Raw genomic sequence first — 26,221 nt, 5'->3', positions numbered from 1 at the left:
AATGCATGTGTGTAACTGATATGACTGCTAAATAAAAACTATGTTCAGCTTTTTAAAATAATGTTGATTATATCATTTATATTAATGATTATCTACTTAACTTTTTCTAATTTTCATTGTAGACTGTATCAACAGCTAGTGAGCTAAGAAAACCCATATATTGGATTGTGGCAGCAAAAGCGATCGATTATGAACAGATGTTACTGCTTATGGCAGGCGTTAAATGGGACATAAAAGAAATCATGTCCCAGCATAATGTGTATGTTGATGTCCTGTTAAAGGTAAACGTTTACATGTTACTCTCAACAAGGTCAATTTTTAAACATTGAACCTAGATACATTCATTATATGCCAAAGTATGTGTCTTACCTATTTTTAATTGACATAGGACTGTTCAAGCCTATTTTTGAAGAATTTATTTTCAACTATTTAGTACTAAATATGTATATGTGCAAGTAAACATCATTTTTTAGTTTCCATATTCTGTTTTTAAAGAAATAAGTGCCTTTTCAAATATAATCTTCTCAGTCATATTCCATCATATTTTTTTCAGAGGCCAAAGTGTCGTATTTAAACCTTTCTGATTTGCAGATTTTCTTTATTGCACCAGCTACTTTATATTACAGCTTGTTTGATATTTTGTTATCTTTTTTTGGTATCGTGCCAGGGTCTATAAAGACCATTATAAGAAGAGATAAACTTTCAGTTAACACACACAATGCTTTGTGCCTTTGTAGTATTTTTTTTCATTATAATCTGATTTCATAGTAAAGAATGAAGAGTTAAATAATAAACTACATGTACTGAATAACTGAAGGATTCTTTAAATGTTTCTGTAATTGGTTTTTGAGTTTTTTTAATTTATGTTAGATGCATTATGTACTGTTTTTATTACTTTCAAAAAGGTCTCCCTGCTTCTCAGTGTTCTCATACCAGCAGGCTGCAAACTTATAAATGTGTTTAGAAAAAATGTCTTTGGTTGAGCGCAAAGACAGTTGTGGTTTGCTTTTTTTATCTCATCATCACCAAACTGATAGCTACTCCTAGTGTTAATGTTGTTTTCCCCAGTGTTATTCCTGTGTTGATGACTTTGATGGTTCTAGCTACTTCTGACTAGTGGTAGACACTGACAGTCTTCTCAAACTCTTTGTATAAATCAAACTTGTTTGACCATTTGACCATCCTTATTCAATTATACACACATCAGCATGGTATAGCATTTTTCCCCGTGTTGACCAAATAAACAGCTTCTGTGACACTTTTTTCTCATACAAATCACACCTTTGTTCTTGTTTGGTGCAAACCGATAAGGGCATGGCCATGCTTATGACTTTAAATAGCTTGCACACTGACAGCAAGGTCAACAGCAACAGGTACCAAATGATTACAATGTTGAAGTGTCCCAGTAAGCTATATCACAGAAATGGCATGGAAATAAAAAATGTGTAGGCAGTTTTTTGGAGAAGTCTTGTATTTTGCTTAATGTTAAATTAAATAATTTATAAGATTCAATTACTTACCCTTTATATTGTGAGATATAGCTTATTAAGAAAGGACATACACCTGTGGTTGCTAACTACAGTAATGCCTTTTGGCATATAAATCACACTCAGTATTGTACTCTGGCTTTTACGTCATGTCGTTATTCTGTATCTGTTAATCCCATGTTTAGGTATGGTTGATTTTTCCTTGTTTAATTAAATTACTTTGTTCTTGTTTCATATGACAGAAAAGGCTAAAAGTGATTAAGGCTTTCAGATTCAACCAAGTTAGAAAATGCATGCATGGTGTAATATTTAGATGGGTTTGGGGACGTAGTTAAATTTTTTGAAAGGTGTAGCTTTTTTATTTTAGTTTATTTACTTAATCAGGGACAGAAATCACATTTTGTTGTATTAAATAAATTTGTAAGAAGTTGTGTTTAAAATGTACCAATCCTCGAAATGTATGATTATATAAAAAAATTAAATAATAAAGAAAAACAGGTGACCAACACTTCTTTTCTACTGTCCTTGCACAGTATAAACCATTCCACATATACCATAAATACAAAAGAAGTTTATTCTATATATTTGAGCTGTAAGAGTGAAATTAAATAACACACAGTATAACAAATACCTCTCAAGCAACACCCCCCAATACTTAACACATAGGAAAAGACCACAAAAGTACATCACACAATTAAAAACATATAATCTTGAGTGAAATGATGGAAATTGATTAAAAAAAAAAAGTCACATAAGTCCACCGATAAATGAAATTATTGGAAAAGCATTTGAATGGATAAACAAAATCATTGTAAAAATGTTTGACTGGAATAGCGGAGAAGAAAATAAAAAATTGAAAACAGCTTTCCCTACCAGTAGAGATTACTCGGGCAAAGACGTTTCCTTTCAAGAGATCCAAAAAATCCAAAAATATTTTGCTTTAGCCATCTTAATGTAGGCTGTCTTTTCCTTTTCTACATCTGTTCTGCTGTAAATCTTTTGTAAAAAGTTGCCTGTTTTAATTTCTTTATCACTTCTGTTCTGTGCCTAGGCCCCTCCCATTACTGGCAATGCATGTTTCCTATTGGTCCTTTCCCATCATTGTCCCTGCCACTGGCTTCATAAGATTGCTTCCGTCACTAAGATACAATCATATGATTAGACTCATGCACGTGACAAAAAAAACAACTGGTGCTGACATACAATTAAACTCATTATTCCCATGACCATTGCTACTAAATTAATAATGATAATAGGAAGATAATTAAATGTATTAACAGAGTATATAAAATACATGTATTTAATACTATTTTACAGTACTGTGTAGTTGAACCAAAGCCCAAATGGGCTTGTAGTGGCTGATATAGTTTTCATAGACACCAGCTTCCACACAAGTCCACCAACTGATGGGCTGCTGTTAGTTGGTAATTGTGGTTTATATGGTACTGCTTAAACATTACATATCTGAAAAAATTCTCAACTGAGAATTATATTTTATGTTGAAATATTCCCATACTGCGGTGGGCTGGCGCCCTGCCAGGGATTTGTTTCCTGTCTTGCACCCTGTGTTGGCTCGGATTGGCTCCGGCAGACCCCCATGACCCTGTGATTAGGGTATAGCAGGTTGGATAATGGATGGATGGAATATTCCCATATGAATGCAAGCAGCACTGGCATTTGAATAACTGGCATCAGATGCGAAAAAAGAGGGAAATGTACAAAGTGAAATAATCTTGCTCAAGGTAAATTTGAAAGTATAACTTAATTTGTTTGTTTCTCTGTTTTAATATAGGTGATTTTATAAATTTCCCAATGCTTTTTTTTCTGTAAATGGAAATTTTTTTTTTTAATTTTTAAGAATTTGTACTGCATACTTCATCTAAGAAGTGTAAACAGAAATTGACCTTTTCTGACCGTTTCCTTAAAGAATACAGTGTGTTGTTCATTGATTAGGAATGTAAGAACAGTATTGGTTATGTTTTTATTTCAATAATTCCCAGACAATTGTTTTGCTTACTGTACTAAATACTTCAAAGTTGTCTGTTTCTAAAGAACAGCTCTCAGATGGAATGTGTACATTATTTTGGTAGATGGCTTATTTTCTTTTTACACCATTTTCCTTTGAAAATTGGCCATTTTTTTACATTTTCTTTGCTTTTTATGCTCTTATAGTTTATAGTCAAAGAATTTTGCAAATAATACATGTAATGGAAGATTGCCTGTGGTATACAAAGGTTTTAGGCTGATACACTGAAAGGAAACTATAGTAATATGTGTTTGCTTTAATCAAATGTAAAAAGCCTTGCATTCAGATCTATAATACATGCTAGCATGTCACATCTGCTTATTTTATAAAATACGATAAGCTTCTTTTTTGTCAAAGGTTGATAATGACATGGTGATCAAAACCATTCCCTTCAAGAGCAAACAAAAACTAAACCATTTTCTTAGATTTTTTGCCTCTGTGTATCAGAAAATAAATGCATCCTGGTGTGCATTACATATTAACCGTGCAGTGATTTTCTGAAGGAAGTATAAGGATAACAAAATTTTTCAACAATTTGTTTCAGTGTTACTTACCAAGTAGCACCAAGTAGACAAAATGCCAGATTTACAATTAAGCAGCAATTATAGCAGCTGAATGCAAGTATAAAGTGTAAAATGTTGTTATTATCAAGGATGGTAGGGCCTACTCAAGTAAAATGGTTATGTTAATAAAGGTGAAATAAATATCTTGTGTAAAGATCAGAGACACATATAACAATTTCTGTAAAATTCATCCTACCCCTCACCCATTAATTCCACTTACAATCTGTGCATCATTGATATATCAGTGAACATCCATTTTCTAAACTCACTTATCCAGAACAGGGTCGTAGGAAAGCCAAAGCAGGACAGGAACAGTTCCTGGATAAGGGCACCAGTCTATCAGTAAACATGTCTAAGATATTATTTGTGTCGGTTTTAGAAAAATAGATGCAATATATAAACCAAAAAATATTTATTTACTCCTAACGTAATTGCATTTTTCCTGGTATCATTCCTTGCTCACTGTGGTTCAGCAATTTAGTTTCAACAAAGGATTTAGTTGCTAGATGAAGACTAAGAAGGGTGCACAAAGAGTGAAAATTTTCCTATCAACTAGTAGGTAGTAAGAACAAAGCAAAACTGAAGGCTGAGAGGTAGCACACCACGTGAGTGCTCTGCTTCTGTGTAGCTTGCAGAATTAGTGAAGCAAACTTTTCTTGGAAGGAATTTCTCCTGCTGACATTATTCGAATAATTTGCATAACTCCAAGATTATGTAAATGCCCTGCTTTGTAACTGATATTTGTAACATATAGATTTACAATTGTGGAGTTCTGTGTCTTTTGCACAGTTCATTTACTTACACACTGACCCATACGATGCCAATTGAAAGTTAGCGTGGACTAAGATTTAAACCCGATCTCCTGGAGCTGTGAAACAGCAGCATTAATTTTCCCCAACATCGAGCATAACCACTCATCTGTCCAGTTCAGCAGATTCCATTCTTTATTTTAAGGTTGCAAACAGGAATTAAAGCAGAATCTTTAGTTGTATTGGAACAGTCTTTTGAGATAATTTATCAATCCATGTTGTAAAAGGCGCTATATAGCGGCCGACCCGGCACAGACTGACGCAGAGGCACATGTAAAATAAACAGACTTTTTTATTTCTCTTCAGCCGTGGGGCACGCCTTCCCCGTGTCCCACAGGCCCAACACAGTCTCACAAGCACTTTAAATGGCACAAACAAACAACAAATCCTTCCTTTGGCACCACCACTCCTCCCAGGCAACCTCATCCTCTTCCTCCCGATTCTGGCCCCTGAGTGGTGGATGCTGGCCCTTTTTATAGCCCACCTGGAAGTGCTCCAGGTGCTTGATCACCTGTGGTGAATTGCACTTCCGGGCGGGGCTGCAGAGATGTCCAGGTGGGTTCCTGGCTCCATGCAGCACCCCCTGGCAGCCACCCCAGATCCCCACAGGGTTGTGGAGAACTCCATCTCCCATGAAGCCCTGCGGGAAGCTGAGGCACCATCGTCAGCCAGGGAGGCTGCCACCAAGCGTCCCAGGGGAGGTAGTGAGATGCCCATGGCTGCTCCCCCGGAACATATGTAGAAGGGGCGTCCCTACCGGGCATGGGACCCGGCCACCCACTACAATATATAAAGTATGAAATAAAGTACATTACAGGCAAAACATTTAGAACATCTATGCATCTATTGCAGAAAGCAGATGTTGGAAGATGTCAAAGATTAAACTATATTATGTTTTGTTTCAGAAGAGGTTATTAATAAGATAATTTATTATTATTATTTATTGGTGATGGATGCATTCAAGGTGGAGGTGGGATTACATCAGGGATCAGCTCTGAGCCTTTTCTTATTTGCAATGGTGATGGACAGGTTGACAGATGAGATTAGACAGGAGTCCCTGTGGACTATGATGTTTGCTGATGACATTGTGATCTGTAGTGATAGTAGGGTGCAGGATGAGGAGACCCTGGAGAGGTGGAGATATGCTCTAGAGAGGAGAGGGATGAAGGTCAGTAGGAACAAGACAGAATACATGTGTGTAAATGAGAGGGAGATCAGAGGAGTGGTGAGGATGCAGGGAGTAGAGTTGGCGAAGGTGGATGAGTTTAAGTACTTGGGATCAACAGTACAGAGTAATGGGGATTGTGAAAGAGAGGTGAAAAAGAGAGTACAGGCAGGGTGGAATGGGTGGAGAAGAATGTCAGGAGTGATTTTGTGACAGACGGGTATCGGCAAAAGTGAAAGGAGAGGTCTACAGGACGGTAGTGAGACCAGCTATGTTAAATGGGTTGAAGACGGTGGCACTGACCAAAAAACAGGAGACTGAGCTGGAGGTGGCAGAGTTAAAATGAGGTCATTAGAGGGTTGGCTCAGGTTAGACGGTTTGGAGACAAAATCAGAAAGACAATATTGTATTGGTTTGGACATGTGCACAGGAGAGATGCTGAGTATATTGGGAAAAGGATGTTAAGGATAGAGCTGCAAGAGGAAAAGAGGAAGGCGTAAGAGAAGGTTTATGGATGTAGTGAGAGAGGACATACAGGTGATGGGTGTAACAGAGCAAGATGCAGAGGACAGGAAGATATGGTAAAAGATGATCTGCTGTGGCAACTCCTAACGGGAACAGCCGAAAGAAGAAGAAGATTCATTGTTATTTTATTGTTTGTTGGGACTTCAAGTGAAAAAATGTCTCACTTGCTTAACTGCTACAGCTCCGTTACCAAAATTCATTACCGCTCCCTCTGAATTTCAGACAACCCCTACAGATTTTTATTTTCCTACCATATTGGCAAGTTTCATGCAAAATTTGAAAATTTAACATCGCTTAATACTTTTGTGTTTCATTCATGATGTAGTGTACAAACATTCTGTTAGTTATTTATCGATGTCTTTGAATACAAATAATGAAGGTAGTTGAAACAAATCCTACTGAACTTCAGATAAATCAAATGACAAGCTGCTTGCTGTTGTGAAATCAGTACTATAATGCCATGTTTCTAACTAAGCAGTCCAATAGTTTCATGATAGGTTGTGAGCATGCGCTGATAGCTTGTTGCTGCATCCACCTCACGATAAACATTGTAAAAATAATTTGGATAAAAATGCTGCATAATGAACAAATCAGTAAAATATGTTGGTGACATTAAGAATCGCTATTAAAGTGGAACAACTCAAGTCTGTTTTAAATAAATATATGGTCCATAATGTAACAATATACAGTACTCTATAACTACATAATTGGTATTCTGGATTTTCTGTATATAGAAGAAAAACATGCTTAAGTTAAGTGAACATTCCTGTTTTATTCACAACTAGCTGAAATACCCAGCATTCCCCGGGAGGAAAATAAAGTGGTTTTTTTAATTGTTTAAGAAAAATATAATTAAAAAAAAACACAACTTTAACAATAAAAATAAATTAACAAACAGTGAAGACTCACTAATGTGCTTGTCTTGCGGTTTTGTATGTATGTTATCATCCAGTTGACACTTGGAACCAGCCAACTCTATTTAATTTATAAAGCAACAGAGGTGCGGTGGTGCTCAAACATAAAGAATGCTGGCTTCTGTTCGCCCTCTGGTGGTCATTCCGAGTGTCAACTGGATGATAACATCCATACAAGACAGCAAGATCACCCCCCACCCTACCCAGAAGAGGGTGAGTTAGGGTTGATTTCACCCTTTAGTATTTTTAGTCGACCAATGAGAAACGTGTACCAAGTTTCATGAAAATCGCTCCAGCCGTTCGGAAGTGATGCTGGAACATATATACATACACACATTGACTTTTATATATATATATATATATATATATATATATATATATATATATATATATATATATATATATATATAATGTATGTATGTATGTAGATTTATTTTCATTTTACAGTATTTAATTTTTTTTTATTTTTGACAGATATGTTTGAGCCCTTTTTAAGTTAGGTATGTACGAGGGTCATCAAACCAGAATGAGAACTTCTCTTTTATCAGGGCCAGAGTAATTTGCTGAAATTTAGCATTATACAGTACTTGCTTTTTTTGTGAGAACTTTATAAGTATTTAGTACCTAGAAATATACCTTCTATCTATCTATCTATCTATCTATCTATCTATCTATCTATCTATCTATCTATCTATCTATCTATCTATACATTTGTTTTTTGATACTTAGAATTGTTACATTAATTATGTGTTTCTGTGTGTGTGTGTGTTTTATATTCAATACCCTTTCACTTTTTTACACCTTTGATTATGTTGCAGCCTTATACTAAATTCATTTAAATTCATTTTTTCCACATCAGGCAACACTCTAAATGACAAAGCAAAAAAAATGGTTTTAAGTAATGTTTGAAAATTTATTAAAAAAAAAAAAAAAGAAAAAAGAAATCACATTCGCACAAGTATTGATTAGGGACATGGAGACTTCTTAGGTGTGTCACAACAAGCTTTGCACACCTGGATTTGGTGATTTCTACCATTCTGCCATTCATCTCTGCAAATCCTCTCAAAGTCTGCCAGGTTGGATGGAGACCTTCGGTGGACAACTATTTTCAGGTCTCTCCAGAGATGTTCACTTGGGTTCAACACTCCTGTGTTGTCTTTGCTTTGTGCGGAGGTCCAGAATGCTTTGGAACAGGTTTTCATAAAGGATATAACAGGAATTTCCTCTGTTCATCTTTTCAACTACCACTGAAAAACAATCCCACAGTATGTTGCTGCCACAAATGAATGGTATTGCACAGGTGACAAGTGGTACCTGGTTTCCTCCAGATGTGATGCATAGAATTGAGGCTAAACAGTTCAGTTTTTGCTTTCATCGGACCAGAGAATCTTGTTTCTCACAATGCTTTAGGTACCTTTTTTTGCAAATTCCAAGTGGACTTTCATGTGCCATCTGTCCAAACTGCCATTATGTCCAAATTAGTGGTGGAGTGTTGCAATGGTTGTCCTTCTGGAAGTTTCTCTCATCTATACACAGGTTTTTTGGAGCTCAGCCAGACTGACCATCTGGTTCTTGGTCATTTTCTTACCAATGCCCTTCTCCTGCGATTGCTCAATTTGGCCAGGCAGCCAGCTCTGGGGAAGTCATAGTTGTTTCAGACCTCTTCCTGTTAAATTATAGAGAACACTGTGGTTCTTAGGAACCTTCAATGCTGCTCGTTTTTTTTTTTTTTTGTTTGTTTTGTTTAATTTTTTTTTTTTTGTATAGCACAAATCCTGTCTGTTAGGTTCTGTGGGCAATTCCTTCAACCTCATGGCTTGGTTTTTGCGCTGATACACATGTATGCACACACACACACACACATATATATGTACAGAGAGAGAGAGGGATCAATAGAATGGGATGCACCTGAGCCAAATTTCAAGTGTCCTAGCAAAGGGTCTTAAAACTTATGTCAATGTCATATTTCAGTTATTTTATTTTTAATACATTTGCAAAAAAAAATAAAATTTTGCTTTTGCTTTGTTATTCTGGAATATTGAATGTTTTTTGATGTGGGGAAAAAAAATAAGTCATTTTAGCATAAGGCTGCAACATAACAAAATGTGTTTTATGTTCAAGTTTTAATTATACTATACAGCGATTACATAGTCTTAGTAATATAAATCAATTTCTTCTCACCTTCTAGGAGTTTGAGCAGTTTAGTAAGAGGCTTGGAGACATCTCTAAACAAGTCCGAATTCCACTGCCTGTGTCAAATGTTCTTTGGGAACACTGCATACGATTGGCTAACAGGACTCTTGTTGAAGGGTAAACATTTTTCTCTTAGTTTTGTACATTTTACAAATAGCAATATACAGTATTCAGAGATTATTAATAGTTATCTTCAACTTACCTTTAAAATTATATACTAACATACTGGTGTTGGTTTTAGGTTCTTTGTGCGTAAGTGTGTCTTTAATTAGTAGCCTCTATGGCAGACGGCTGGGGCTCTTGCACAGCCAGGGTGCCTCTACATTGGAAAGACCGGGGGAAGGAGCATTTCCAGGGCATTGCCTTCCCCGAAGTACTAGAGGGCAAGCCCCCATGGAGTGCGGTGGTACCACGGGTTTGGAGCATGGAAGCTCAACCCTGCTGGGGCCCGTAACCACCACCAGAGGGCACCTGGAGATCTGTTGTGCCCTTTGATGCAGCACTGCTGCCATAAGTAGGTAAACGAGCACCTGGAGTGCTTCCAGGTGCCTTATAAAAGAAGCCAGCAGCCACTGTTCTGGGAGCTAAAGTTGGGTGGGAGAAGATGAAGCTCGCCAGGAGGAGTGGAGTCAACTGTGCTGGTGGGAAACAGGCAAAGGCGTTTCCTATGGGAAAGAAAGAAAAATAAAAGTGTGTATGCTTGCACTTGTGTCTAACTTCTGTTTGTGTTGGGGTGGGGTAGCTGTACACCCCATGGTGGGCAACACCTCATAAAAATATTTTTTTTTCCTTTTCCATTTATTCTAATCAAGTTTGTCAGCTGTAGATAATATTTCAAATTTAAAGAAGTTTCCTTTAGATTTATCTCTTTCTATACATATATTTTTTTAACTTAATGCATTATAAAAATAGTCCACTATTTTCTGAAATATACTTTTATTGTACAAAACAACACTAAAGCCTAAAAAGAGTTTTAATGCAGTGCAGTATGTGCCTTTGAATTACTAAAACTGCAAAAAAATATACAGAATAGCCTATTATAGCTTCAAAGCGTTTCCTACAGAATGAGTGATTTAATGGTTTTCCAGCAGATCATGAGTGCATTTTTGCCTGTTTAGGCTTTCAGAGCCAGAGCTGCCAATTTAAGACTATATACTATCATAAAATGAAAAGTCTTAACAATTCAAGGTATTATAAAGCCTTTTAGAACCAAGCTCATCAGTTTGCTTTTTCCTGCAAGAACAAATCATTCCATATATAGTATGTTTTTCCAAAACATTTTCTTTATGAGCTCATATTCTTTAAATGAAATATTTTAAATATTTTCTCATTACACAAATGTCATGTTTGGTAGTAAGCCTTCTTAAAGTACATTGCCTCCTTCCATTGATACATTTAACTTGTTCTGCACTCCTGCTAAAATATTATTTTAAGAGTAAGATAAAGACATTATCATTAAATATGTACCATTTAATTACAAGTATTGGATATGAAAGTGTTGAGTAATAAATTAGTCAGCGCTAGGCTGCAGGAACTGTAATGTTAGTGTAATGAAATGCAAACTCAGATGGTAGGCATTGGTTTTAAATTAGCTGTTTTTATACATTTTTATTTATGTATTGATATGATATTAAGAAGATTCATATAACTTACATCTTTGAGTTCATGACAAACAGAACTGTTGGTTTTATGTTTTTACAGTTGGGTTCAAAATTATTGGCATTCTTACATTTTAGGTATATCATATACAATATCTCCTGAGAAACGTGAATAAGTCAAATCAATTTGCCTGGAGCAACTAGATTCTCGTTCCAGTGAAATTAGACTCACCTTCAATAATTTGCCACTACTCAGTTGACTTGAATTAACCAGTGAATTTTAACATTAATTCCCTGTTCCTTAATAACAATGCTGAACACAAGACATCTGCATGAAAATTCTACAAAGTCATTCCCAGAAACCTTGGCATTCCTTCTTCCACAGGTCACCATGTCAGTTGCCCATTAAACTCTTCCAAAACCTCCCAGAACATGGTGGGATGACAAACATTGATCAAAGAAGTCTTCAAAGGGTGGTGCAAACTGTTGAAGAGATACACAGTAAACCAAGAAATGCTCTTTTGATTCCGAAGGCAAAGAAGGATCCCACTATTGAAAGACAGGCATAGAAAGACATGACTGATCTTTGCCCATACATACAGTACCTAAGGAAAATAAAATCCTTCCAGGAAAATATTCTGTGGAATGATGAAACCAAATTAGAGTTATTTGTAAATGTAATCAATTTGTTTGTAGGTTAAGAAGTGAAGATTATAAAGATAAATATACCCCACCTACACTTAAATACTGTATGGTGGTGGTTCCCTACTGTGATGACCTGCTTTGTCCTCTCTGGTGCTGGAGGGTTTGAGTGCATTAGGGGAATCACAAAATCGGAGGATTACCCAGGATTTTTAGAGTGGAGAATGCTGCATATTGTCAAAATATTAGCTATGGGTCGAATGATCATAGCTCTTCCAGCAGGATAATGACCCAAAAGGAAGATTAAAAAGAAAAAAATGGACTGTGTAAAAGTGGCCAATAGCAAGTCCTTACCCTCTCTCCAACTGAACACCTTTTCAAACAGCTGGTATGTGATCTGTTTGAAAGGGAATCCTACAACCATTCAACAGCTACAACACATGTCAACCTTATTTAACCGAAGAGTGGATAAAATTACCAGCAGAAAAGTATAAGAAGCTTTAAGATGGCTACAGAAAAGGATTAGGTGGTGTCATCACTGACAAAGGTTGGGCAATCGGGTATTAGAGAATGGCACTTTTAATATTTTTCCAGGTTTTATTTTAATTTTCTCCTTATCATTTTTTATTGTATAACTTTGTACATCCTATTAAATTATTCTGATCACAAGTTGGTACATTTTCAATTATTTTTAAAGATGCTGTACATGATATACCTAAAATGCAATGTAGTGTATTTAATGAGTGCTTCTGTCAGCAGAATTTGTAGTCTCAAATGAGTGTTCTATAAAATATGATAAGATTTATGAAAATGCTTAATTTGAAATTCCGACAAATAACACAATTCCTGTTATTTGACTTTTAAAATTAATAAAACTTTTTTTTTCCACCAGAATTATTCTGTAAATACAATTAAATATCAATTTGTTATGTGGTACTTAATATTTCATTTTATTTAATAGAGTTGAACGCTGTTTCAGTTTATAATATTAATGTCGTTAACTTGAAGACAGGAACTAAATAACCGTAAATTGTATGAGTACATTCATATACACATCACACACTCGCACTCACTCATACTGGACCAGGTTTGAGAAGGCAATTCGCTAAACATGCACAGCTTTGGGCTACAGTAGAATGGTTAACCAAAGTTCTTCAAGAATCCCATGGAGAACATGTAGACCCTACAGAGTAGTGAACAGGCTTAGGCTCAAACCGAGAATTTCAGTACTCTCACATTGGGCTGATTTAAAGTTGACATCTACTTTAATGCATGTCTTTGGGAATGTGCTAGGAAAAAACATGCAGATGTAGGCAGAATGTGCACATTCTACATGGAAACCGACTGAGACTGTAACCCAGGATGCCAAATCCTTGATAGCGGTGCTAAAATCTTTCTCATTGTATCACTGTATACACAAAAACAAACACATTATTTTTTTTACATAATGAACAAAATAAGTTAGAAGTTATGCATACAGGTAGTCCCCAGGTTACGGACATCTGACCTACGACTTACGAACGAGGACGCAGCTGCGACGCATGCGCCTCAGTAACTGCTGCTCTGTCATCTTCGGCCTGGGGATGCTGCAAGCGGTGGCTGGAGGGAGGGGATTTCGCTGCTCGCGCAGTGTAGTGTCCCGCGGGCGGCTCCTGGCGGCAAGCGGTGACCCGTGGTCCATAGTCACCGGGGCCATAGCTATCGCTCGTGTGCAGGACGATGGTTCGCTGCCCGCCCACAACACCGCCTCATCTACTGTTCCTGACTGGACGTAGGCTGGGAGGAGCGGAGGGGGGCATTTCACTGCCTGCCCAGCACACACAGCTGATAATGCTGCAAGCAGTGACCCGGTTTTGGCTGAACGGGGCGACGGGGGTAGCATTGTAGTGTGCCTCAGATGGCTGCCTGTTGAATTGGGGTTGGGTGATTCACTACCCGCCTTTGGCTGCACCGTGTTTGTTCTCGGTGGGCGGACACTGCAAGCAGTATACTGTAGTGGAGGTGACTGTGAGGTGGGCTGGTGATGAACCGCCCCTCGCCGCCTCCATTCATTCTCAATATCAAGCCTGCTTGTACTGTTATGCACATAGCAGGAAGTTGTCTCTTGTCAGTACATCAGACGTGTTGACGGGTGCCTTCCTTCTGTGATAACGTGTACAATGCTGTGCAGAAGAGTTCATCTTAACCTTTTCTCTTCACCCTTCAAGAATGTCTCTGAAACACAAATCTGATGCAAGTGCTGGTGCTACAGTAAAGAAGAGAAAAACCATCACCATTGAAAATAAAGTAGAAATAATAAAAAGGTCAGCAAGAGGTGAAACTTCATCATTCATTGGCAGAGCACTTGGTTGCAGTCGGTTAACAATAGCATTTATTAAAATAATGTACCTGTTCTGACTTACATACAAATTCAACTTAAGTACAAACCTACAGTCCCTATCTTATATGTAACCCAGGGACTGTATTTTGCAGTTTTTTGTTTCATTTTTTTTTGACAAATTACTTTAATAGAGTTTAATTGTATAATGACATCTAGAGTGGCAGGAATGAGGTTCCCAGAGACAAGGATACTACCAAGATAATAAAGGGCAAAAGACAGACCCCCAAGTCCATCTCCAGGGGGGTTGGGGGAGAGAGAAAGAAAGAGAGAGGGAACCGTAGTGACAGTATGGAAAGTTCTGCTTATTCTAATATCAGGCGTATGAAAGGGTGACAGGCATTTTCACCAGTACAGATGGGAGAAAGATGAGCAGTGTGGGCATTGTTGTGGTAGCACAAAATGACAAAAAGAGAGAAAGTCCTCCACACAAGGGACCACAAAACAGACTAGCACTTTCACTGGCCAGCCTAGAGATAGGCCTCACCCCAGCCTGACCTGGAATTCAGCAGGCAGACTTCACCCTGCACAGATCCAAAATGGGGGATACATTTACTTTTTTGGTTGACGCCTTTATCCAAGGTGACTTACAACATTTCTGATACAATTGGTTACATTTATTTTGGTTTTCCAGTTGGAGCATAGGCAGATGAAGTGTCTTGCTTATGATCCCAGTAGTGGGATTTGAACCCATAACTTCAGGTCCAAAGCCTTAACTACTATATCCCACTACCTGCCTAATATTTTAAATGTTCAAAATACCCAAAAAAGTCCTTCAAGGGAAAGGGTAAACTGTAAAACCTCTGGCTTGAGAGACAAGGCAAACATAATCAAAAAGGAGTACAAAAATAAGGGACAAGGACAAAAATGAGTTTAACAGTGCTTACCTAACAAGGGAAGCCAAAACTAACAAGTCCAATTCAATATCTAATATTCAGAATACAAAGACAACGCAGAAGTAATCAAGTAAAACCCTGAAAAAAATCCAAAAACATCAGGGGTGGCCAAACCTCTTGGAGTTCCACCCACAAAACATAAGGAATGAATGCAAAGAACATTTAAACACAATGCTTCCCAATTTTATAATTAAATAAAACATTATTAAAGAACAACATGATTTTACATAATAGTAAACCAAAAACAGAATTATCAAATAATGAAAAATGTTTAAAGAAAAACTAAACTTAAGCATGGCCAACCCATAACGGGGGGAATTATGCAATGTTAAATGACCAATGAGGTTTAAAATGGCCTCTAGCCAGAAGTGTTATTGAGTTAGATTTGAGTAGTGAGTTTGGGCAGGGTGTACTGGTAGGAGGGAGCACTGCCAAATAAACAAAGTACTTTGTTGTTAATATTAAGATAATAACAATATTTATTTGTATAGCACATTTTCATACAAATGATGTAACTCAAAGTGCTTTACAAGATGAAGAAAGAAAAAATATAAAAAATAGGAAATACTAATTAACAAAGAATAAAGTAAGGTCCAATGGCCAAGGAGGACAGAAGCAAACAAAAAAAAAAGTCCAAGGGCTGGAGAAAAAAAACAAACAAAATCTGCAGGGGCTCCAAGGCCATGAGACCTTCCAGCCTCCACTGGACATTCTACCTAACATAAATAATCTAAATCAGTCCTTGTGGTTTTAAGGCCTCATGTGGACAATGATGATCATGTGGACCTCTGGCCTTTAATCCATCAGTGTAGGGACTGCACGTTGCTTTGATCAAAGCTCTTACTTAGACAAGCCACTCCATCAGATAGAAAGGGGTTAACACTTGTAGAGGCAGACCAAAATAACCTGCAGGAATGTTATCTTGGTGTGTTTGTTGTTCTCTGTGTTCTCCCTTGTGTGTTTTGACAAATAAACATATTACTTCTATGTGTGGAACTTCACCACAGGGACTCCCCTCTATCACAGCATGTAAATACACATTGTTTCAATTGAAATTCATTGTCATACTGTGTAAAACAAAACAAGCTAAACCAATGTACATTTTTTAAATTTGAATTTGTAAATTTGCACTATTGGTTGTATTAATGAAAGATATGTAGTCCTTCATGTGTGCAAAGTATCTGCTTTCCATCACATAATTGATCCATTTCATCTTATTGAGAGTTTGGGTCCTTGGTAATTAATCCGAAACAGATTGTTCAGACCACAAGGGGAAATCAGTTAAGGGTACAAATAAAAGTAGGGTGGCTGGCTATGCCACTCTGACTGCTAGCAACATTTCATCGAACGAGAAAAAGTTAATCAGAAGAAGCACATTCAATATCTTTCTGTTACTGAAACTGCCTGCTGTATTATACTCTCTTTCCTGCAAAGGTATAATCTTATCTTGAATAATTACAGATTTATATTTGTGTCATTTATGAAAGTACTTTATATGCCTGACGAAGAGTTTAAAGGAGTAGCTTCCAGCTAGCTTTTGTTGAGTGGCTTATCTGTTCATTTCCAATGTCTTCTGAATATTAATTTTACTTCTCTCCCTGTCACTCATTTTTATTATACCATTTTGTATTCTTCAGCTATGCCAATGTGAAGAAATGTAGCAATGAGGGACGTGCTTTAATGCAACTGGATTTTCAGCAGTTTTTAATGAAGCTTGAGAAGCTCACTGACATTAGACCTATTCCCGACAAAGAGTTTGTGGAAACATATATCAAAGCTTACTACCTGACAGAAAACGATATGGAGCAATTCATCAAAAACCATCGGGTAATTAAATAACTGCAAATGTGTTGTTGCTTGTAATTCTCTTCTAATGCATGGTAAACCGAGAGATGGAAATGAAAGTTTAAACTTGTATTGAATAGAATTAGTATTAACATTTTTTTCATATGTCATTGCTTATTGGTATTAATTAATGACAAATCTGGTAAACATTGCCTATAATGAATGCATACAGATTACAAATAAATAATTTTTCAAAAGATTTTAGCTAAATTATTAAGGTATTTAATTATTTATTGCTTGTGATTTGAAACTGTAAAGTTGTTTTGATTCCAGTAAAATGGGTGAATTCAGTTCAGTCCTAAAGAACATAATTCTAGCAATAATAGCAATGAATAGTTTTATGTTTCATACTGTATTATGCACCATAAATTATTAATGGTATGTTTAACTAGTAAAGAAATGCAAGTAATACACAAAGAGTCCTTTAGCTTTTTATTTATTTTTTATTGATTTGTGGATAAACAAATGATATATCATTTATGTAGTTTGTTTTTCAGTTTTTCTTTTGATAGTGTAGTATATGCATTACAGGTTTTAGGAGAAACTCAGCCCATTGCATGGCTTGTTATAAGTGGGTGTATCAAACATGCTGTGGTACAAGGAGTAATCTGAAGGTGCCGAGTGCGTCTTGTATTTGTAGAAAGAGTGCAAGATGGGTACAGAATGCTGTTGTAATAATTATACATTTAGACATCAGTAGTGGATGTTGTTTTGAACAAAGTAGGGTTGTTCTGATACTTACAGAAGATAACATGTTGAGTGCAGACAGAGGTGTAAGCACAGCAGTGATAACAAAAGTGTGAGGTGCATGGAAGAAATTTTGGGAGATGTTCCTAATTCTGACTGCTATTAGAACCTCTGTAGCATTGAAAGGAAAAGTTTATGAGAGCTCTGGAGAGATGAAAATAGTCAGATAGATGAGTGGAGTATCATAAAATGAGAGAAAGACGAGCACTCGGTTAAGAGGCTTGGTGTGGTGGCAATGGATGTTGTGCTGGCAAGAAACAAACTATGTGGTTTGAGCAAGTGGAGCAAAAGGCAAAGGAGTATTGGGTGTAGAATATACCAAGATGGAGGTGGACAGAATAAGGCCCATAGGGAAGTCAAATAAAAACATGGTTGGAAGTGTTGTTGGATGGTATGGAAAGAATATGTCATCTCGCGACTGTAAGGTATGGAATAAGAACAGCATCTGGGCTTCTGCTTAACCTGTGTAAGCCCCAACAATTGCTGTTAAACAAGTGATAGTGATGATGAATTCCATCGTAACACTTTCAGTTGCACTCTGTAAGCAACAAGATCGGAGTAACGAGCAGCTGATTACTTTGGGGGCTGCAAAAGAAGATGAGCATCCAGGAATGCGTGCCAGCCATGATGTCTAGAAAGGTGTTAACAATTGATAAACCTCAGACATCATTTCGCTAAAAAAAATGTTTCATTTGTTTGCGAATATTGTTAAAGCTTTATTTCTAAGGGATGTATCTATATTTATGTTTTGAATTAATTTGTTATTTTGAGTAGCTATTAATATTATTGGTAATTAATTTCAATTGTGTCATGCCACCATTTTAGAGTCTTACTATTTTATTGGGGAGTTGGTAGGACACACTACACCATTGTTATACAGTGGGTACGGAAAGTATTCAGACCCCCTTCAATTTTTCACTCTTTGTCATATTGCAGCCATTTGCTAAAATCATTTAAATTAATTTTTTCCCTCATTAATGTACACACAGCACCCCATATTGACCTACAAAAAAAAGAATTTTTGAAATTGTTGCAGATTTATTAAAAAGGAAAAACTGAAATATCACATGGTCCTAAGTATTCAGACCCTTTGCTCGGTATTTAGTAGAAGCACCCTTTTGAGCTAATACAGCCATGAGTCTTCTTGGGAAAGATGCAACAAGTTTTTCACACCTGGATTTGGGGATCCTCTGCCATTCCTCCTTGCAGATCCTCTCCAGTTCTGTCAGGTTGGATGGTAAACGTTGGTGGACAGCCATTTTTAGGTCTCTCCAGAGATGCTCAATTGGGTTTAAGTCAGGGCTCTGGCTGGGCCATTCAAGAACAGTCACAGAGTTGTTGTGAAGCCACTCCTTCGTTATTTTAGCTGTGTGCTTAGGGTCATTGTCTTGTTGGAAGGTAAACCTTCGGCCCAGTCTGAGGTCCTTAGCACTCTGGAGAAGGTTTTTGTCCAGGATATCCCTGTACTTGGCCGCATTCATCTTTCCCTCGATTGCAACCAGTCGTCCTGTCCCTGCAGCTGAAAAACACCCCCACAGCATGATGCTGCCACCGCCATGCTTCATTGTGGGGACTGTATTGGACAAGTGATGAGCACTGCCTGGTTGTCTCCACACATACCTCAGTGCAAGACACATGACAGCCCACATGGAGTTTGCTAAAAGACACCTGAAGGACTCTGAGATGGTGAGAAATAAGATTCTCTGGTCTGATGAGACCAAGATAGAACTTTTTTGGCCTTAATTCTAAGTGGTATGTGTGGAGACAATCAGGCACTGCTCATCACTTGTCCAATACAGTCCCCACAGTGAAGCATGGCGGTGGCAGCATCATGCTGTGGGGGTGTTTTTCAGCTGCAGGGACAGGACGACTGGTTGCAATTGAGGGAAAGATGAATGCGGCCAAGTACAGGGATATCCTGGACAAAAACCTTCTCCAGAGTGCTAAGGACCTCAGACTGGGCCGAAGGTTTACCTTCCAACAAGACAATGACCCTAAGCACACAGCTAAAATAACAAAGGAGTGGCTTCACAACAACTCTGTGACTGTTCTTGAATGGCCCAGCCAGAGCCCTGATTTAAACCCAATTGAGCATCTCTGGAGAGACCTAAAAATGGCTGTCCACCAACGGTTACCATCCAACCTGACAGAACTGGAGAGGATCTGCAAGGAGGAATGGCAGAGGATCCCCAAATCCAGGTGGCTTCTACTAAATACTGAGCAAAGGGTCTGAATACTTAGGACCATGTGATATTTAAGTTTTTCCTTTTTAATAAATCTGCAACAATTTCAAAAATTCTTTTTTTTGTCTGTCAATATGGGGTGCTGTGTGTACATTAATGAGGGAAAAAATTAATTTAAATGATTTTAGCAAATGGCTGCAATATGACAAAGAGTGAAAAATTGAAGGGGGTCTGAATACTTTCCGTACCCACTGTATAATGCTGTGGTATATCAGGTCCGTTTTTAATAAATAAATAATTGGTTGCGCTCGCGCTTTGGATTGGAGCAGGTGCGAGTGGATCGGCTGGTAACAAGCCTTGTCTCTGGGTTAGTACAAGGCTGTCGGCCGACCGTGCATTGCCTTAACGGAACATGCGGACGGTCTGATCGTCTCTTATTGGCCCGGGACGGCAATCAGGCGATCGCACCTGCAACCACTCCCCTATATATAAAAAGGGGTGTGCAAGATCAGAAGAAGGAAGGAAGAAAAATACAAAGAGACAAAGGAAGCGGAGGTTAAAGGGTACGGGAAGAATCAGGCAGGAAAGAGAAATAAAACAAGGTGGAGCAGAAAACAGGTGGACAGGAGTGAAGCCACAAAATGGAGTGAGTGGCCATCGCTAAAGAGGGGGGCCAAAGGGTCGCTCCTATTGAAAAACTAGGTAGCAGGAGCGACCATCGTACTTGCAAGTGTACTCTCGCCGGGAGGCAGCAACAATGGGAGTACAGAGCACCGAGTAGAGCCAGGATTGGCAGTGGTTCAGGTAGAGCAGGGCTTGGTGGATGCCCTCTGACACTGTGGAATTGGCGACAGGGACACAGGCCAGATAAGATGGGTTTCTTCACCTGTTGGTCAACGTCTCTCTGAGCTGCCAGATCCAAATAGGAATACCTGTAGAGGCGTCAGTTTTAAAGGAAGTCATCAGAACTTGTTATCGACAGTGTCGAGGTCAAGAGGCTCCCAAAGCTGAAGTGGGAGAAATGAGCCGACCCACACCGTCACAAATGCCTCCCAAGAGGTACAGCATAAGGACATCACCAGGGCTCCACTATGTAACTTAAAGAGCAGTGCTGCTGTTCTCCATCTGAGATTAAGGATTTGAACCTTGAACAATGTTAGTCTTGAACTCCTGCTGTTAGGTACTCTGGTTAATAACTCATAACTTCCCACTTTGAATTCTGTTCATAGTCTTAGGGTTTTGGTTTTGATTATATGGACTCCTGACATTTCTTGTTTTAACCTCTGTTATAATTTAGCTGTCTGAAATTCTGTTTTAATTCGGTTTAATTCAGGAATTCAGTTTTCCAGTGTTTTTTTTAACAAAAGTGTTGCTCACAATCCACTGCGCCAGAATAGCTTATGGAGATTTAGCAGAAATAAAAAAAAGAAAAGTAGGCAAAGCAAGTCTGTGCTGTGGTCCAGCCAAGCTGCTCTGAGAATCTGCGACTAGCGTAGCAAAGACCCAGTTGACTCCCATTGAGTAAACTGCATTTATTTATTTTTATTTCAGGCAATGTAGTACATCCCTGAGCGAATGAAAGTTAGAGGGCATTATGTCTTTTTTTTTCTCCCAGTTGAGCAGAATTAGATAGAAATAGAAGAGTATCAAAAGCCACTTTTACGTGATCATTGAGGATATGTACTTCATATCTCTTCAGAGGCTGTTGTAGGAGTGAGGATTTATTGATTTATCAAAGGTGTCTTCTGACAACAGACTAAGAAAAAATGTTAACAGCAAAGCCCGAACATACAGCAAAGTGAAATAAGTGCCTATGCACACCACACTGGGGTCTCCCAGTTAAATTTCATATTATACTGAATTATTAATGAAAAGATAAAAGAACTTTTCCAGGGAAAAGATAAAAAATGATGTGTTTGTATGCATTTTAATCCACATTTTAATGACTATGCTATATGATGAATTTAGCAGTGTGGGAAAAATGTTAACAGTTAGTCTCAAGTGTGTGGGCTGTTATTCAGTACTTAACACCTCCTTTGACAGAAATAATAACTTCTAAACATTTATTGTAGCCTGCTGACATTCAACATTCAAGCTCAAAAATATTTACTTATCATCTTGCATTATGCGCATGTTTGAAATCTTGGCACAGATTTTCTATCCGTTCCTAGGCTGGAGGCCTTTCCAAAAGAGTCTCGGTGGGTTATGCATTGTGTTGTTCATTTTGCAGTATTATCTTCTAAAATGTGTTGATTTTAGATATATAGATGGATAGATAGATACATACATACATTCATACATACTTTATTAATCCCAAGGGAAAATTCACATACTCCAGCAGCAGCATACTGATAAAGAAACAATTTTAAATTAAAGAGTGATAAAAATGCAGGTAAAAACAGACAATAACTTTGAATAATGTTAACGTTTACCCCCCCAATGGTGGAACTGAAGAGTCGCATAGTGTGGGGAAGGAACGATCTCCTCAGTCTGTCAGTGGAGCAGGACAGTGACAGCAGTTTTTAGTTGAATCCATTCTTAATTCCAAGCACACCCTCCTTCCTGTTGCACTGATGAAACTAAAAAACAACTTTGCCAACCTTAGGAGTGGATCTCATGCCTTGGGGTCATATGGCACCTTGTAAGATGTTCTGTTTATGCCTTTTTATTGACCTCCTCAGCTTTTATATGATGAAATGGCATTGCCATCTTTTTCTGTGGCATTGCTCATGAGAATTCCACTTGAGCTGCAACTTTTGACTGAAACTTAATATCAAAGCACACCACCTTTCGATAAACTGAGATCCTTTATTAAGTAAGCTAAAGGATGAGTGTCTCTGGAACTGAGTGGGCCTATCTCCAGTTTACAGCCTCTGGATGTGATGAGGCAGTTTTCATCACAATCAGATGACATTGTTGCAGCCTATCAGATATTAAGGCTTCATTGATCAGTGAGGAGAGTGCTTATAACTCACCTTGGCTATCCTTGATATCAACCAAATTCTAGTCTTATGTGCACCCAATAAACCATCAGCCATTTCTCTGCTTAAGCTTAGCCTGGTTTCATCTTCTCTGCTCTACTAACAGACACCCTTCTACTTAGGATATGCCCAGAAATAAAGTCTTCAACTTTCCTATGCTCACATTTTCAGATATCCTAGTGCCAGACTGCAGGAACAGATAATAACTGAGGATGGAATTGGGTATGGGGTGCACCATTGTGTTCTGCCTCACCAAAGGACAGCAAGCTGCACAAGCAGTAAGGCCTGCAACCTCAAAGCAAGGGTAAAGCCAGCAAATGTATTAGCATATGTGCTGCTGGTGTTACTTGCACTGATATCAATAACTTGTGTGTCATGTCAGTCGTTATAAATTACTCTCCCCAAATATAACAGAAAAGTTAAATCTGTGAAAGCATATGCTTCTTCTTTTAGTCTTGCAGCTGCCCAGCTGTGCACACTCTCTTTTACAGATGAGCTGTGGCATAACTGGCCCCAGTTATATGGAAGTATGCAGGCACTGAGAAACTAGTAAAGCAGACAAAGCTTTATCCATATAACAGGCTACTAGTTCAGAAATCTTACCAAAGCCTTTCAGATTTATTTCTGAATGAGTGATTTTGGTTTGAGCAGATTTTTAGACAAACATTAAAATCTGGAAATGTGTTAAGTCATTCATCTTTGAAAGAAATGCAAGTCAGACATGCGTAAATACTGTATTTCCAAGAAAATGTTTATATCTATACATAATGTATATATTTTAAGTATTAATTCAGATGTATTTTTCTTTCTCCAGGAATATTCTACAAAACAACTAACCAATCTGGTGAATGTTTGCCTAGGATCTCACATAAATAAAAAGGCACGACAGAAACTGTTAGCAGCAATTGATGATATTGACAGACCTAAAAGATAGTTTTGAAAAATCCTCTGCGATGGCAACACTGTCCTGGAGATCATGACGGCAAAATACAAGTGATGATCACGTCAGAGTTTTATTACATTTCTGTGCACTGCTGTAATAAAAAGAACATTTTACTCAAACTCAATCACCCATCAGCTATTTTAAATTACATTTTCTTTGGAATCATGCTGATGTGTCTACTGGATAAAAGATATGACACCAGTGAATATATTGAGAATTCCATCTTTTTGTTTCTATTAATGTATATGCTAGCCAATATGTATGTATATGAACACACTCTCACACACACACACACATATATATATATATATATATATATATATATATATATATATATATATATATATATATATATACACACACATACACAGACTCTCAGAGTCAATATATATATAAAATATTTTTTTTTATTTCAGTCGGAAATATTTTTCCTTAAAGGCACATTGATGCATTATAGTTTATGACCACTTGAAAGAACTGACATTTAATTTTTTGGTTTGCTCATTTCACTCCAGACAGAATTGTATACTCTACATGTTAAATATTTGCTGTTTGAAATCTTTGTTCTGGTGATGCCTACTGTTTGTTGTTCATATTAGCTACTACTATTTGACAAACAGGTATCAAACTGAAATGTATTTTAAATTGTGTTTTATGACTTGTTTATAATAGTTAATAATGGATATATTATGGCGATCTGGTTAAACTAAAATATACTGTATACTAACTGTACCTTATTCAGTTTCATTTTTATATTAAATGTGAAATACATTATTGACTAAAGACTCTGACCAAAAAAAAAAGATTGTTCATCATTAAAACTAAAAAAAAACATACTCAACTAAAAATTATAGAATATCACTTACAATTTGATAAGCGGGAAAAAAATAACCTAAAACATTGATGAATCAATAAAAACGTACACCATCCTAAGCACAATGTTACATTTAAATAATTTGTTCAGTATGCATTTTTTATAAATAATTTGATGAACGATTTTCTTGAGATGAAGGAGTGAATTTTTGAAACATCATAGGGTTATTAGCTAACCTGAAGCTAACGATTTTCTTTTTCTCACGGTTATGCATTTTGCCACCTAGTCATCTACACAAGTGGCTGCAAATATTCCTCTTGTAGTCTCATTTTCTTTTTTCCAAGAATAGTGGATGTAATTCAGGAAAATATGGATAGCTGTAAAATAACAAATTTAAAGTGTTTCTGTTACTCTGCTTTAAATATAATTGTGTAAATCGATTCACAGAAGATTCCTCTATTTGAGCTCACCGAATGTTCATGTTTTAAATGACTTTCCTCTGGATGCCACATTTTTATGCCTCTGATGTGTTCTTGTATAAATGAGTTTGAATGTGTTAATTGGATTTTCTAGGCTTCTATGCAGAACCGATTCCTGACTACCAGACCAGGAAAAAAATCTCGTATAGAAAATGGACCAATCTTTGCATAATGTTTCCATCATAGGACCTTCACATTTATATATTCTGCATTTGGATGTTTTCTAAGTGTCAGCATTGATTTAAAGCACTCTGGGAATGCTATTCAGTAGCCTGCCAGAACATTTTGTTACCCAAGTAAACATCCTAAATATTATCATACATATGGTGTATGGTGTAACACAAGTAGCACTAAGCGTATCTTCCCAGTATGTATCTTTTTCCTCTGTAATCTGATAAGACATTTTTAAATGCTTTAAATGAGGTTGGGCATTTCTGGCCCAGGAGGGTTACAGTGGCCACATGTTTATGTTGTAATCATTTCGTAACGGTAATCTTCTTGTTAACTGAACTTCTCATTAAATTGAACAGATTGAGCTCTCTTCATTCTGCCTCAAAAATTAATGTGACTTTTGCTTCTGTATGAAACTGAAACAGATGCATGCTGTTGCCATCATTTGCCTTTGTTTTTAGGGTGGCACAGAGTTGTCAATAGTTGCCTTCGGTTTTTTACTTACATCATAAAGGTGTGTATATTACATTAACTGGTGATCCTGAGTTGACCTAACATGGGTGAAGGGTCTTTGTGTGGGCCATACGATGGCGTTGTACTGGTGCCCTGTCCTTGGCTGATTCATGTCTTATGCACAGCCTTCACTCCCCAAGAATTGGATTGAGAAAGTTTTTTTTTTTGGTTTCTAAGGATGCACTCAAACATCTTATTCGCCTTTTATTCAGCTACACCTGTTAGGGGTTGCCACAACGGATCACCTTTTTCCAGTAGACCTGGCCTTACTCCCCTACCATCTGGTCTCTTGCACACACAATATATCAGCCTTCCTTCTCTCCATCATATTGGCTAACTCTCTCCCGTTA

At 37.4% G+C, this 26,221-nt stretch overlaps 1 protein-coding gene across 4 annotated transcripts in view; it reads left to right on the top strand.

The window, feature by feature from the left end:
- Positions 1–24,230, top strand: part of vps50 (VPS50 EARP/GARPII complex subunit) — a 408,283-nt gene extending 384,053 nt beyond the window's left edge. For all 4 annotated transcript variants that reach the window (XM_051936104.1, XM_051936105.1, XM_028817093.2 and 1 more), the window contains 4 exons: positions 123–281; positions 9,678–9,799; positions 16,833–17,022; positions 23,766–24,230. In XM_051936104.1, coding sequence (XP_051792064.1) covers positions 123–281; positions 9,678–9,799; positions 16,833–17,022; positions 23,766–23,885 — 591 coding nt within the window. In that variant the 3' untranslated portion in view covers positions 23,886–24,230. The remainder of the gene's footprint in view (positions 1–122; positions 282–9,677; positions 9,800–16,832; positions 17,023–23,765) is intronic.
- Positions 24,231–26,221: the final 1,991 nt, after the last annotated feature.

The sequence above is a fragment of the Erpetoichthys calabaricus genome, chromosome 13 (assembly GCF_900747795.2).
Source record: "Erpetoichthys calabaricus chromosome 13, fErpCal1.3, whole genome shotgun sequence".
NCBI lineage: Eukaryota > Metazoa > Chordata > Cladistia > Polypteriformes > Polypteridae > Erpetoichthys > Erpetoichthys calabaricus.
The sequence above is the reverse complement of the archived record's forward strand: the minus strand, read 5'-3'. Positions and strand labels throughout refer to the sequence as shown.